Source organism: Drosophila subpulchrella, chromosome 3L, assembly GCF_014743375.2.
Source record: "Drosophila subpulchrella strain 33 F10 #4 breed RU33 chromosome 3L, RU_Dsub_v1.1 Primary Assembly, whole genome shotgun sequence".
NCBI classification, from domain to species: domain Eukaryota; kingdom Metazoa; phylum Arthropoda; class Insecta; order Diptera; family Drosophilidae; genus Drosophila; species Drosophila subpulchrella.
The window spans coordinates 21,702,930-21,715,509 of NC_050612.1; the positions used below are offsets into that span (position 1 = coordinate 21,702,930).

At 42.0% G+C, this 12,580-nt stretch overlaps 3 protein-coding genes across 10 annotated transcripts; all 3 read right to left on the reverse strand.

The window, feature by feature from the left end:
- Window positions 1-5: 5 nt before the first annotated feature.
- On the reverse strand, window positions 6-4,092 carry LOC119554366. 3 transcript variants are annotated; one of them, XM_037865241.1, is made up of 10 exons: window positions 3,827-4,092; window positions 3,381-3,769; window positions 3,249-3,334; window positions 3,089-3,190; window positions 2,748-3,035; window positions 2,469-2,685; window positions 895-2,369; window positions 671-842; window positions 385-615; window positions 6-212 (listed from the first exon to the last, which is right to left on the reverse strand). In XM_037865241.1, the coding sequence occupies exons 1-10, from the start codon at window positions 3,963-3,965 to the stop codon at window positions 81-83; spliced, it is 3,231 nt and encodes a 1,076-aa protein (XP_037721169.1). In that variant the 5' UTR covers window positions 3,966-4,092; the 3' UTR covers window positions 6-80. The 3 variants fall into 3 exon arrangements, with proteins under 3 accessions (XP_037721169.1, XP_037721168.1, XP_037721170.1); XM_037865240.1 differs by having other exon boundaries at window positions 7-212; window positions 271-615; XM_037865242.1 differs by lacking the exons at window positions 6-212; window positions 385-615; window positions 671-842; window positions 895-2,369 and having other exon boundaries at window positions 2,519-2,674.
- LOC119554367 lies at window positions 3,988-8,054 on the reverse strand. 3 transcript variants are annotated; one of them, XM_037865244.1, is made up of 11 exons: window positions 7,819-8,054; window positions 7,367-7,758; window positions 7,231-7,316; window positions 7,070-7,171; window positions 6,486-7,011; window positions 6,072-6,368; window positions 5,288-5,756; window positions 4,936-5,230; window positions 4,705-4,876; window positions 4,306-4,650; window positions 3,988-4,247 (listed from the first exon to the last, which is right to left on the reverse strand). In XM_037865244.1, exons 1-11 carry the CDS (start codon window positions 7,952-7,954, stop codon window positions 4,116-4,118), a joined length of 2,952 nt encoding a protein of 983 aa, XP_037721172.1. In that variant the 5' UTR covers window positions 7,955-8,054; the 3' UTR covers window positions 3,988-4,115. The 3 variants fall into 3 exon arrangements, with proteins under 3 accessions (XP_037721172.1, XP_037721171.1, XP_037721173.1); XM_037865243.1 differs by having other exon boundaries at window positions 5,288-6,368; XM_037865245.1 differs by lacking the exon at window positions 3,988-4,247 and having other exon boundaries at window positions 4,494-4,650; window positions 4,710-4,876; window positions 5,288-6,368.
- A 273-nt stretch (window positions 8,055-8,327) lies between these two features.
- Window positions 8,328-12,280, reverse strand: LOC119554368. 4 transcript variants are annotated; one of them, XM_037865246.1, is made up of 9 exons: window positions 12,064-12,214; window positions 11,618-12,006; window positions 11,479-11,564; window positions 11,316-11,417; window positions 10,743-11,259; window positions 9,184-10,478; window positions 8,958-9,129; window positions 8,565-8,909; window positions 8,328-8,507 (listed from the first exon to the last, which is right to left on the reverse strand). In XM_037865246.1, exons 1-9 carry the CDS (start codon window positions 12,212-12,214, stop codon window positions 8,376-8,378), a joined length of 3,189 nt encoding a protein of 1,062 aa, XP_037721174.1. In that variant the 3' UTR covers window positions 8,328-8,375. The 4 variants fall into 4 exon arrangements, 3 of the variants coding, with proteins under 3 accessions (XP_037721174.1, XP_037721175.1, XP_037721176.1); XM_037865247.1 differs by having other exon boundaries at window positions 11,618-11,980; window positions 12,064-12,161; XR_005219815.1 differs by lacking the exon at window positions 8,328-8,507 and having other exon boundaries at window positions 8,773-8,909; window positions 9,215-10,478; window positions 12,064-12,280.
- Window positions 12,281-12,580: the final 300 nt, after the last annotated feature.

The following is a 12,580-nucleotide window of genomic DNA, read 5'->3' on the forward strand; positions in this document are numbered from 1 at the left end:
TTAATTGCTGTTAATTTGAAAGTGTACGCTGTGATCTGTGTTTTTGTTTGGCAGTTGTTAGTTGTGCAGCGTTCGCGGATCTAGGAAAAGCTCAGGGGTCGGATCTCCTGAAGAAGTTGGCGAAGATAGTACATCTGGTTGGCATCGCAATTACGCACATCCGTGGCATACGGGTACATGGAGTTGATCACCTGATGTAGATCCGAGTAGGTCTGAAAAGATAAGGATAGTATTGATTATTTTTAAATATTTTGATTGTCTTAAGCCTACCCCAATATTTCGCCAGGTATTCTTGTAGTTCAGTTTTATCGCACTCAGATCTTCCGTGCAGAGCTCCGAAACCTCCACGAACGTAGAGATTTCGGGCGTTACCCGGACCGTTACCTGCGCTCCATCGTGTACATCCTTGGTATTCCTTAGACAGAGCAACAGATCCCTATCCGTGGCTAGGCGATTCCACTGACTACGGCTGAACTTCATCAGCTTGATATGCACGGCGATGGCATCGTAGATATGCAACTCGGCTGCCAGATGCTTCTGCGAGAAATAGCCCTGATCGATGTAGAAACAAGCGTCCAGCTCCGCAAACACATTCAGGTTCATATCCTGGAGGCGCTGTAATGGGGGTATAGTAAGCTATGGAAATATCATAGAAGCTTCAGACATAAACCTTGCGAAGCTCGACGAAATCTGAGACAGGTTTCTCAATATCTATATGTTTGTAGGGCCTAGCAATGTACTCCTTGGGTATATCAATCGCATGACACCGAATGCCATCCCTGGTGATAAAGAAGACTACACGCACATGGTAGGTGTCCAAGGTGAAAATGATCTCATCGGGACTGCAAAAGGTATATTAATCATTGTTAAATAAGGATTCACGAAGTATATTACTTTTCCTCGTTCTTCTCCAGTTCCCAGTGACTAAAGGGAAAGTGCGTGTATCGCTGAAAGGCGAATCCAAAGTTTCCCAAGCGATCTGTCTTGATAGTAAGCACCTTACTCTCCTTATCAAACTTTGATTCCACGATAAACTTGGTGGTCCAGTGGAAGACCTTTACGATTTCATAATTCTGAGAAACACTTTCCGGTGGTAAACGATTTTCTTTTCTAGACTTTCGAATGGGTTCGCTGGACTCACTGGCTTCGCTGAGTTCGTACTCCATTTCTGCCGATCGTAACTCACCCACGCTCACAGTGCTAGCTTCCAATCCTAATTGTCTAAAAGACCGTCTCACGAACGAACTTTGTCGTCGAGATCGACTCGTATTAAGTGGTTCCTGAAAAGTGCGTCTGCTCATTCTGACGGCTTGAGTCGCCAGTTGATCAGTTATCTTTTTGGGGGCATCCAAGTATTTCCCCTTGATGTCGTCCAGTGTCAGTACAAGGCCATACATCGAAGTATTCTTTTTGGTTGCATGCTCCCTGCCAAGCTCCAGCTGTAGGTCCTTCAGCACAGGAAATTTTGCATACACTCGCTCGGGATTGGACTGATCCTCGTAGTTGAAGAAGTAATCATCAGTCCGCGCATATTCAACAGAATTCGCTTCTCGCCGTCTGTAAAGACTCGGGCCCGTTGGGTTTTTGATGGCCTTTTCTTCGAGATCACCATCTTTAAACTCCCGCGGGAATTTAAACGAGGATATGATTCGGGTTAGGCAGTGGTCCTGAAGTAAACGAATCTTCCGTCTCGATAGTGGCTCCTCCAGTAGCTGAAAGTTTTTCAATGGACCCTGTTTAACACGATCTGGTTCCAAACTTCCCTGTCGCACAATTGCCAATGCCGAGGGTCTATAAATGTTTATAGAACTTTCCCTTGTTGGCCTGTGGTAATTCGGTTTACCACTTTCATCCAGATTTTCTTCCTTCACAGTTATACCCTTTGAGGCTGAACGCTCTTTCTGCACATTATCGGATGGTTTTCGTGAGGGCTTTCGAAAATGTTTTTTCTTTTTATCCGTCTTTTCCGCTATATTTTCTACCTCTGCTTCCTGCAGTTTTTCGATTTCGTCCTCAACAAATTGACAAACCATGGGCTCGCCCCATAAGCACAAATGGTTGGGCACCTTGAATGTGAGAAAATAAAACGGCAGCTCATCCGGTTCCAAGTGCAACTGAAATTCAGAAGCTTCCTCCAGGTCGGGATCTCGCCTCATTTCCATACGACTTGGTCTTTGCAGAATGCTAGGTTTAGTAGACCGACGTATGGATTCCTCATTCATGCCCTCCAAAACATCCACTTGCTTACGCAAAGCACGTCCATCTTCGTGAAGAGTTATATTGAATTTTTCATAGGCGGTATGTTTGGCCTTTCCCACAAAGACGAGCGAAATAACGCCGCCCATGATGATAAAACGGCGCAGGTTGACCTAAGAGATTTGATTTTATCAATAAACAGAGGTATATTAATAAAAATAGTGGCAAAAAGCATAAAAACATTGTGTTTGAGATACTTTTATGTACATTACCTCGTACGGCAACAAGTTTATTTGGTTGGGATGAAAATTTCGTTGAAAGAAGTCGATGCAATCTCGTTTGTCATGTTCGAGGAATATCTTGTAGGGGTCTGGAAACATGCCTACTGGTAGTTCTTGCGGCATTTTTGGAGTCTTTGGGATGGACTTCCTTTTTGTTTCATTATTTTCGCTATTTTTTTTATGTTTTGCTTCTGCCGCTGCGATTGCGCTTTAAAAAAGGTTAATATATTACCGATAAAGGTTGTTAACCCAAGTCAAAAAATTATTTACGCAATTGTATCGTTGTATATCTGCAACTCCGTGTTCATTTTCGTCATAATGTCCTCCTGAATATCTATCTGGGTCATCCATTCGGTCATCACACTATCCCCGATGTCCACAAGTCCACAATTTGGGCTCATATTGTTATCAATGGCTAGCTCATAGCTCTTGGCCAGTGGGGAGAACGGGTCAAAGAAAGTGTGTACACACCGGAGGGTTAAATTATCACGAAGTACACTTAGTGGCATCTGAAGAGTCACTCCAACGCAGTTGAGATCAGAGCACATAATCGGTAGTCTTAAAATAAAGATTGGTAATATCGCAATATCGCAATAAAATCAACTATTTACTTCATATAGTTGAACCGAATGGGTACATCCTGCAGTCCCCATATTTGGAAATCAAAGTTTCTGGAGTTATAGCAATAAGACGTCAAGATACTACCCTTGTTTCTAGGAAATAAAAAAAGTTAGAAGAAGTAAAACCTTTGATAAACTCACAAGACCTTACGTCATATAGGCATCGGGGGAACAGATTACACGGTATGTGAGCTTATCGAAGAAACTGTCTATATCCGCATACAGCTCAGAGGGTATCTAGAAGAACAACTGTAGAATCTCTTTATCTATAAGAAGCTATTACCTTATCCAGTTCAAGAATTTGAAAAGTTGGCAAACGAAGGAGCTCGTTATCGTTGCGAAGTACTCTTTCCACACGTGTGATGGTTGCCAGGATACGCTGCACAGTTTCATCGAAGAACTGACCGATATTTGGCCTATTTTTTTGTAAGTTCCTCCGGGTCATGTCCTTGCGGTCTGGAGCTTGCGAGAGTAAACTTCGCTCGTCCACCGGAAGAAGCCAGCTGATATCATTAGCGCAGGACTCTTTTTCCAAAAAGTTCAGCTGGGAGATAAACTTTCGAATTTCGGCAGGACTTTTGGGACTTGGTAGACCGTCACAGGCCAAGTAACTGTTCCACTTTTCATCCTGCAACTGCAGTTTCTGCAGTTCATTGTGCTCGTCGATGGCATCTGGGGGAAAGGCTTTTTAAACTATATCTTCTTCAAAAAAAAAGTAATATAATTTACCATCTATAAAGGCCACACTTGTCCTAAGGTCCGCCAAACGCTGCATATACGTATTTCTCCGGGCCATCCACTCGTCCTCCGAAAGGAGTTCCACGGTGGGTTTGTGGGACGCCAGGACCTTGCTTTTTCTTTTTACCATTTTTTTCTTTTTTGTTTTTTTTTTTGTGTATTTTTGTGTGTGTACTAGTGTCAGTTTGTAAATGTAATTGACAGCAATGTCATTTTGTAAAAATCACTTTAGTTCGAGAATATGAATCATTGTAAAATTTATACAGAAGTGCCGAAGATCCTAGGAGTAACTTAAGGGACGAATCTCAGTCAGGAGCCTTTTAATGTAGACGAATAGCATAGCTTCTTTATTAGATCCCTCTTGGGTATGGGGATTCAACGATTGAATGGCCTGACCGAAATCATTATAGTTCTGCGATTTGCATCGGATTGTATTTTATTATTAATAAATCTAGATCATATTTACTCACATTGACGTTTCGCCAAGTTTCCTCGTAACGAAGCTTCACCACTTCTATATCATCGGAACACATTTCGGAGATTTTAACAAATGTTGTCTTCTCGGGTGTTATACGCATTGTGACCTCTGAGAAGTCCGAGTTGTCTTTCGCTATCTTCATGTCCATAATGACGTCGCGTCGTGTGGCCAGTCGATTCCAGCTGGATCGATAGAATTTCATCAATTTGCATTGCAGGGCCATGGTATTGTAGGTGTGAAGCTCAGTGGCCACGTGCTTGATGGAGAAGTAACCATTTGTGATGTAAAAGCTGGCATCGTTCTCTGCGAAAATGTTAAAGTTCTTTTCCACGAGTAACTGCAAAGGAAGTTCGAAAGGTGATCTGGGTGAAGATCCTCTACATCAACCTACCTTACGCAATACGCGAAAGTCTGAGATTGGCTCCACAATCTCCAGGTACTTAACTGGCTTAGCCGTATATCCCTTGGTCAGATCAGTCACATAGCCACGTACCCCCTGAGATGTGATGTAGAAAAACATTCGAGCATGGAATGTGTCCAAGCTGAGAATGATCTCATCTGGACTGCATGAGTTAGGATTAGGATTAGCAAAGGATCTCCACGGATGTTAGCTCCCACTCACTTATTCTCATTTGGCTGCAGACACCAATCACGGAAGGGAAAGTGTTCGTATCGTTTGAAGGCCAGTCCAAAAATGCCCAAACGGGTCGTTCTAAAGGTGAGTGTGTTAGTCTCGTGATCAATCGTCGATTCGATAATGTGCTCTTTAGTCCAGTGATCAAGCAATACTGCTGGTTCCTTTTCTTCATAGCGAAACTTGAAAGGGTCTTCTACCTTGGCAGACTTACGCGTCGATCGCCGCCTGTTGACAGAACCACTTCTTCTGGTTGCCTTATGGTCTTGACCTTTGGCTAAGTCTGAGAATATATGTTTAATCTTTTAACATGATTCACAATTTTAGATCCCAAGATTACCTTCCATGGCACTCTTTCTCTCACTTGCATCTGTAATACTCCTTCTATCGCTTACAGTCGCAGTAGACACTTTATCCCTAAGACTTGTAGAACTTTTTACGACCTCTACACTTTTTACCTCTGTCCTTTTATTCTTCGGTACGACTTCGATTTGTTCTAACAGTTGGAAGGGCTTGTGCAAGTACTTTCCTTTGATGGTCTCCAGTGTGGAAAATAATCCACATGCTGTTGTTGTATCAGTAAAATCGATGGTGGATGAATTACCAGCAGGAATGAATCCTACAGGAACTGTCTTTTCAAAAATGGGAAACATCCTTTCGGGCCGTTGTTGCGATGCATAATCAAAGTCTTCCGATGGTGCAAGTTTAGTCTCCACAGCCAACTCGGTTTCTGTCCTTTTCAATAAGCGATTCGGCCTTGACTTTTGGGCTTCTGATGTTAGATTGTCTTCAGTAAATTCACTTGGTAGCTTAAAAGAGGAAATTATGCGAGGCAGGCATATTTTTTTTAACTTCATAATTTCAATCTTATTTAAAGCCTTGTTCAAATGAAAATCCTGGATAGGAGACCCTATTTCAAGGTTATGTGCATAGGTAATACTTTGCTTTAGGATTGATCTGAGAGTGGGATAAAACTGATTGCCGAATGTTGATCGGTTGGCGCTGTCTTCTCTTTGGTTTAATTGAGATGATATCCGTTGGGGATCGACAACATTAACCGCAACGAGGGTACTCCTATCCGGTGTCCGTGGAGGTGCCTCCACTTCTCTCAAATAATGACACACCTCGGGTTTGCCCCACCTGCAGAGATCTGGGGGCAACTTCACGGTAACAACGAAGAATGGCAGCTCATTATCGTCCAGCCTGAACTGGCTACTAGCTAAGGTCATTCTGGTGAAGTCGGAAACATGGGAGCTTCGAAAGTTGCCTTCAACTCGAGCCACCACATCAGCTACAATATGCAGAACGCGTCCATCCTCGTGCAAAATAATATTGAACTTCTCGAATTGCGTTTGGTCAGGTCGCCGAACAAATGTAATGTTATAGACTCCGCCAATGATCATACACTCCCTAAGATTTATCTAAGGATAGTTTAACATTTATTTAGGCAGTGGCCCTCTCTTTTCACAACCTACTTAAGTATTATATTAACCCCCACAATTCCTTATATGTAATATCTTATTAGGTGTAGTACTTACCTCCTCGGACGATAGGTTTAGAAGTTTTGGATGGTAATAACTATCCAGAAACTTCGTGTATTGATTATCCTCGCGATGAAGAAACTCGTTATAGATTTCGGGAAACATTCCTTGCGGTACGAGGGGCACCATCTTCGGTGTCTTCGGGATGACTATCTTCGGGCGCTTACCACCATCGGCGGCTTTACCAAACTTCGCCTCCTTGGCAGCCTGTTCGGTCCGCTCGGCAATGAGCTGCATTAGTTCTTCGTACTCCTCTCGTTTTTTGTTCATGCTTTCCAAAGTCTCCTCCTGTATGTCATGCTGCATCAACCACTCACCAACCACCGACTCTTCCATTTCAGTTATTCCAGAAATGGGAACAACACTGGCGTCGACTGTCGGTGTTTCGTAGCTCTTCGCGTCCTCCGAACGATGGTCAAAACTGGTGTGGACACAGCGTAGGGTGACGCAATCCCACAGGACACTTAATGGTAACTGGACCGTAACTTCCGTGGCTTTAAAGTCGGCCATCATCAATGGAACTCTGTAAGACAGATAGGTGGTAATACCCAATCCGTTTAAAGCTATCCCCGGAAGCTTACTCCAGTTGCTTAAAGATTATGGGCACATTGTAAAGACCCCAAAGATCCATGCGCCATGAGTCACATGAGTGGCTCCACCTAGCCACTATTCCATTAGCAGATCTTAGGTAAAATCATTAGCATATATAAAAACACTTCAAAAATAAAAAACAATCACTAACTCCATGTAGACCTTTTGCATTCGCAATAGCCGATATGTAAGACGGTCGAAGAGACTTTCTATCTCCCGTTGGACGTCTCTGTAAACCTAAAAGCAGTTCTTTGGATTAGCCACTCTTTTGTTCAGATGCCACTAACCTCCATTAGATCAATCTGTACTTTCAAACGTATGCGCTCCATTTCCACCTCGTTGTCCATCAAAACATCCACCTGTTGCAATACTTCTAGGCAATTCTTTAAGTTGGTCTCAAAATAAGAACCAGGATTATCGCTAGACGTTTTTTGCAACGTTGCTCGTGTTAGGTCCTTGTGGTAAATATTCTGTGTCAGAATACTACGCTCGTCCACTCCCAGAGTCCAGTCAATGGAGCTGTTAGTTTCGATCTCTTCAAAGTGACGAATCTTGGCCAAAAATGTTCTGATCTCGACTGGGGATCGGACCTTTGGCAGGCCATCACACCGGGTAAACTGATCCCAACGGGCTTGATTAGTCCGTTCTTCCTCCAGATCTCGAAACTGAGCGAGTGAATCTATGAATAGTAAACTGATTAGAACCTTAGCCATCATTAAAAGTAGTTGATCCATGTTACTCTTGAATGTCGAACAGGCGACACCAATGTCGTGCAGTCGAACAGTGTAATTTCTTTGCCGTTCCAACATTTCCGATTCGCTTATCAGACCCACGGCATCCTTAGTAGAAGCAGCCCCCTTAACCATCTTAACCATTTTGCCAAATACTGGTGTTCAGATCCTCCTAAATAGTTTTTGTATTTTGTTTTATTTTTTATGTTTATGTTTGTGTTTTTTTTGTTGTTTTATTGTTGAGTATTTGTATACGTCTGAAAGGTGAAACCAGGATTGTGTAGGTAATGAAGTTAGATTTTATAAATTAAAGTATGGGATCAGAATACTGCTCGCGATTTATTTAAAATTAGGGATTACAAATATTTGCTACACAACAAATATCAAGTATATCCCATATTTAAGTGCAATTTTAAATACCTAATTTAATACTGTACACTATAAAACCAAAGTTAAAAAAATCGGTTACCCTAGGAAGTAAGACACCTGTATTTGCCAAGCTCTTTATAGAGTTCTTATTGTATTGAAGACTAGCAAGTATGGATTTACAAAATATAGAGAAATTCTACGAAAAGCTTAATAGCCTTATCTCTTTTAGCATTCGCATTACATAATGTAGAAGAATGGAATCCTTATTGCGCACTTCCGTGGCATTGGGGACCATCGAGTTTATGGCCTGATGTAGATCCGTGAAGTTCTGCAATGCAGCAATTTAAATACTATCTGGATTTTTAGGATACATTTTACTACTTACGCTAATGTTCCGCCAAGTCTCATTATATGTAAGCACGATTACGTTTACTTTGTCCGAACAATTTTCCGAAATCTGAACGAAAGTGGCCTTCTCGGGAGTAAGTCGCATTGTAACCTCGGAATAATCCGAGTTATCCTTGGCAATCTTCATGCCCAAGATGATATCTCGTCGTGAGGCCAATCGATTCCAGCTTGATCGATAGAACTTCATCAATTTGCAATGTAGTGCCATGATGTTATAGGTGTGTAGCTCAAGTGCCACGTGCTTCATAGAAAAGTAGCCGTTTTCGATATAGAAACTGGCATCGTTTTCGGCAAATATATTAATGTTCTTGCTGACAAACATCTGAGGAAATATTCCGGTTAAAAAAGAACCATTTCATTGTAGTTTTACCTGGCGCATTTGACGAAAGTCTGATATCGGCTCCACAATCTCCAAATACTTAACTGGCTTGGCCGTATAACCCTTACCCAGATCGGTCACATAACCCCGAACTCCCTTGGATGTGATATAGAAAAATATACGGACATGATATGTATCCACGCTAAGGATGATCTCATCGGGGCTGTAAATGGAAAGCTTATTAACATTGGATGTCCTTGTATTTTCAAGTACTAACTTTTCCTCATTGGGCTGCAATGACCACTCACGAAAGGGAAAATGTTCGTACCGCTTGAAGGCCAAACCCAAATATCCCAAACGATCAGTCTTGAAGGTGATTCTGCTAGTTGTTTTATCTAGTGTGGCGTCCTTAACATACTTGGTGGTCCAGTGGGTCACGTTCTGCTCAATCACCGATTCTATTCCTGTTTTTGATTTATCCGAGGAGAGACTAGCCCGTTCCTGCTTCTCCAGCTTAGAGCTTAAGCGTATCTTTTCATTAACCTTGGATAGCTTTCGTTTTCCTCCCTCTGCCACCTCTTCATCATCCTTTAAGGCTAATTTTTTTTGCTTTGATTTCTTATCCTGCTCATCCGGCTGACTTAATAGCTCAACGGGCTTATCCTTATATTTCGTTTTGATATCGTCAAATGTTCTTAAAAGTCCCAGCGCAGTAGTGACATTAAGAGGTCGTGGTTCCGAATCATCGGCAATTGGGGAATATTGCATAGGATCAACCGTGGGAAAATGGGGAAACATTCGCTCAGAGTTAATCGCCTGGGCATCAAAATTAAAATCTAGTTTCTTGACCTGAGTAACGACTTCCTCGACTTCCTGACGCTTGACCAAACCTTTCATGCCCATCCTTCCACCATCTCGCTTGTCGTCGCCAAAATCTGCAGGAAACTTAAAAGATGAGATAATACGGGGTATGCAATATCTCTCCAAGTTTCGTATCTCTAAGTGATTCAATTTCTTTTGCAATTTAAAGTCCTCCAAAGGAACTTCGTTTATGGGAACCACGTCTGCTTTACTCTGTCTGAGAAACGAACGAAGTGTGGGTCGAAATATATTTGCAGAATCCACTGAAATTCGACTACCACGACTGAGGGTGCCTTCTATCCTATCAACATATTCCGAATGCCTTATTGTACTTTGCATTGTCGGTAACCAGACGGTTTCGCGTTTTAGATCAGTCGAAATAATCTCTTGTTCCGTCAAGAAATGACAAAGTACGGGTTCACTCCACTTGCACAGATCCTTGGGCAACTGCAGGGTTACGATAAAATATGGCAACTCGTCGTCCTCCAACTTAATCTTGGTACCACGGTAGGTCTCCCTGGTCCTTCTGGCGATATCCGAATTTCGTAACTGTTCCCCCTCTATTTCGGCCTTCATTTCGGGCATGGTGTAGAGAACCCGTCCATCCTCATGCAAAACAATGTTGAACTTCTCAAATTTCGTTTGCTCAGGTCGTCGCACAAACATGATCGCATAGATGCCACCTAACATGATTCGCTCCCTAAGATTTATCTGAGGGAGGTATGTCAGGTATCTTTAGTAATATAATAGTTATGAATTGGACTATTAATATTTAAGTAATTGGTTATGACAGATTACGATTCAAATTTAAATTGATTATCTATGGATATAACAAGTATTAATCATAGTTACTGACATAATGGTTAATAGTCTTTGTGAAGATTTTGCGGTTCTATTTAAATTACAGAGAGCAGTGCTGGCTAATCGGGTACTGAAGAAATCGCGGTATTATTCTTCTGATAATCGTTAACCCACCTCGAATGGCTGCATGTCCAGATGCCTTGGATGATATACCTCATCAAGATAGCCTGAGTACTGGCTGTCCTCCATTCTGAGAAAATCTGAGTAGATATCGGGAAACATGCCGGGTGGAACTGGTGGAGGCTCTTTCGGAGCCTTTGGTATCACAATTTTGACTGCCTTATCGGGATCAGAATTCTTTGCCGCCTTGGCAGCTGCCTCCGTTCTCTCGGCGATGAGCTCCATCATATCCTCGTACTCCTTCCGCCTGCCTAACATCAGATTCAGGGTCTCCTCCTGAATTTCTTGCTGCATGACCCATTCGTTAATCACCGATTCCTCTATATCTACTATGCCAGCGTTGGGGTAATTGACCGATGCGGAAACCGATGTCTCAAAGCTCTTGGCATTCTGCGAGATGTTATCGAAATCAGTGTGTAAACTTCGAATAGTTATGCAATCTTTCAGGACACTTTTCGGAATCTGGACCTCGACACCCGTGGACATCAGCTCGGCCAACATTACTGGTAATCTAAGTACTCATTAATTGGTTCCCTTTAGATAGCACCTTTGATCTGGTTAACTTACTCCAACATCTCAAAGATTATGGGGACATTCCGCAGACCCCACAAATCCAGTTTCCAGGGCTTACATTCGTAGCTCCACTTTGCAACTCTTCCATCTTCAGAGCTATAAAAATAAAGGTACATATCAGACCTGTAATATAACTGATCTATCGAATTATACTAACTCCATATAGGCATCTTGCGTTTTCAATATTCGATAGGTAAGACGATCGAAGATATCATCTATTTCCAGTTCGACTTCAGTGTAAACCTAGAAAACGCGATTACTAATCAAATTGTTGCCTATATCCTAGATTAACCGACTTCCATGACATCCGCCTGTCTTTTTGCAGACATTCGCACCATTTCAGCCTCGTTGTCTAGCATAACATCCATCTCGGTCAATGTGTCTAGACACATCTGGACATTTGTGTCGTAGTGTTCACCCGGATTATCCTTGTTAGTCTTCATCGTTTGTCTCGTTTTGTCCACCCGGAAGATATTCTGATTCAATATAGATCGTTCGTCCACCGACAAAGCCCAGTCAATCGAGTTATTGGTATCGAATTCATCGTAGAACCGCATTTTGGATATAAACTCGCGCACTTCGACGGGAAGATAGGGACGTGGAAGACCATCGCAACGCAGATGATGTTCCCAGTGCTCCCTGAACATTCGCTCAACCTCCTGTTCGTAGAAGTCGGTATGAGCATCTGCATCGATAACACATTTTGATTACTTGATTTTTAATTGGGAACTTTATTACTTACGCTTGACTAATTCCGCACTAACGGAAAAATCATTAAGGCGGCTCATATACTTGGCCTCCCGATCCAGCACTTCACTTTCGGGCACCAGTGGTATTCTCAGAATCGGCTCCGCAACGGGCTTGACCTTCGGAGCACTTTTTCTTTTCTTCATTGTAATAGCTTATTTGGCTAATTTCTTCGTTCTGTAGTATTCTGGAGGGCAATGATCGTGTGACAAGTAAAGAATGTAGACTTACTGCTTTGACATGAGCCCAAACTTTAAGAAAGCCAACTTGTTTATATAAAGAGTCAGCAGTAAAAATACGTTTTTGAAAAGATTTCTGTTCTTTGATATATAATTGAATCCAAAGCTGCATTAAAAATAAATGCATAGTCTACTAGCATTTTATTGATATTTTTAAATATAAGATTTTTGTGTTAAGTTTACCACGCACCATACTCAGTTTTCTAAATGATTCAAATTTGAAACAACTTACATAAAAATGTTAATAAAATTCAGTTGACTTTACGTTGTTTG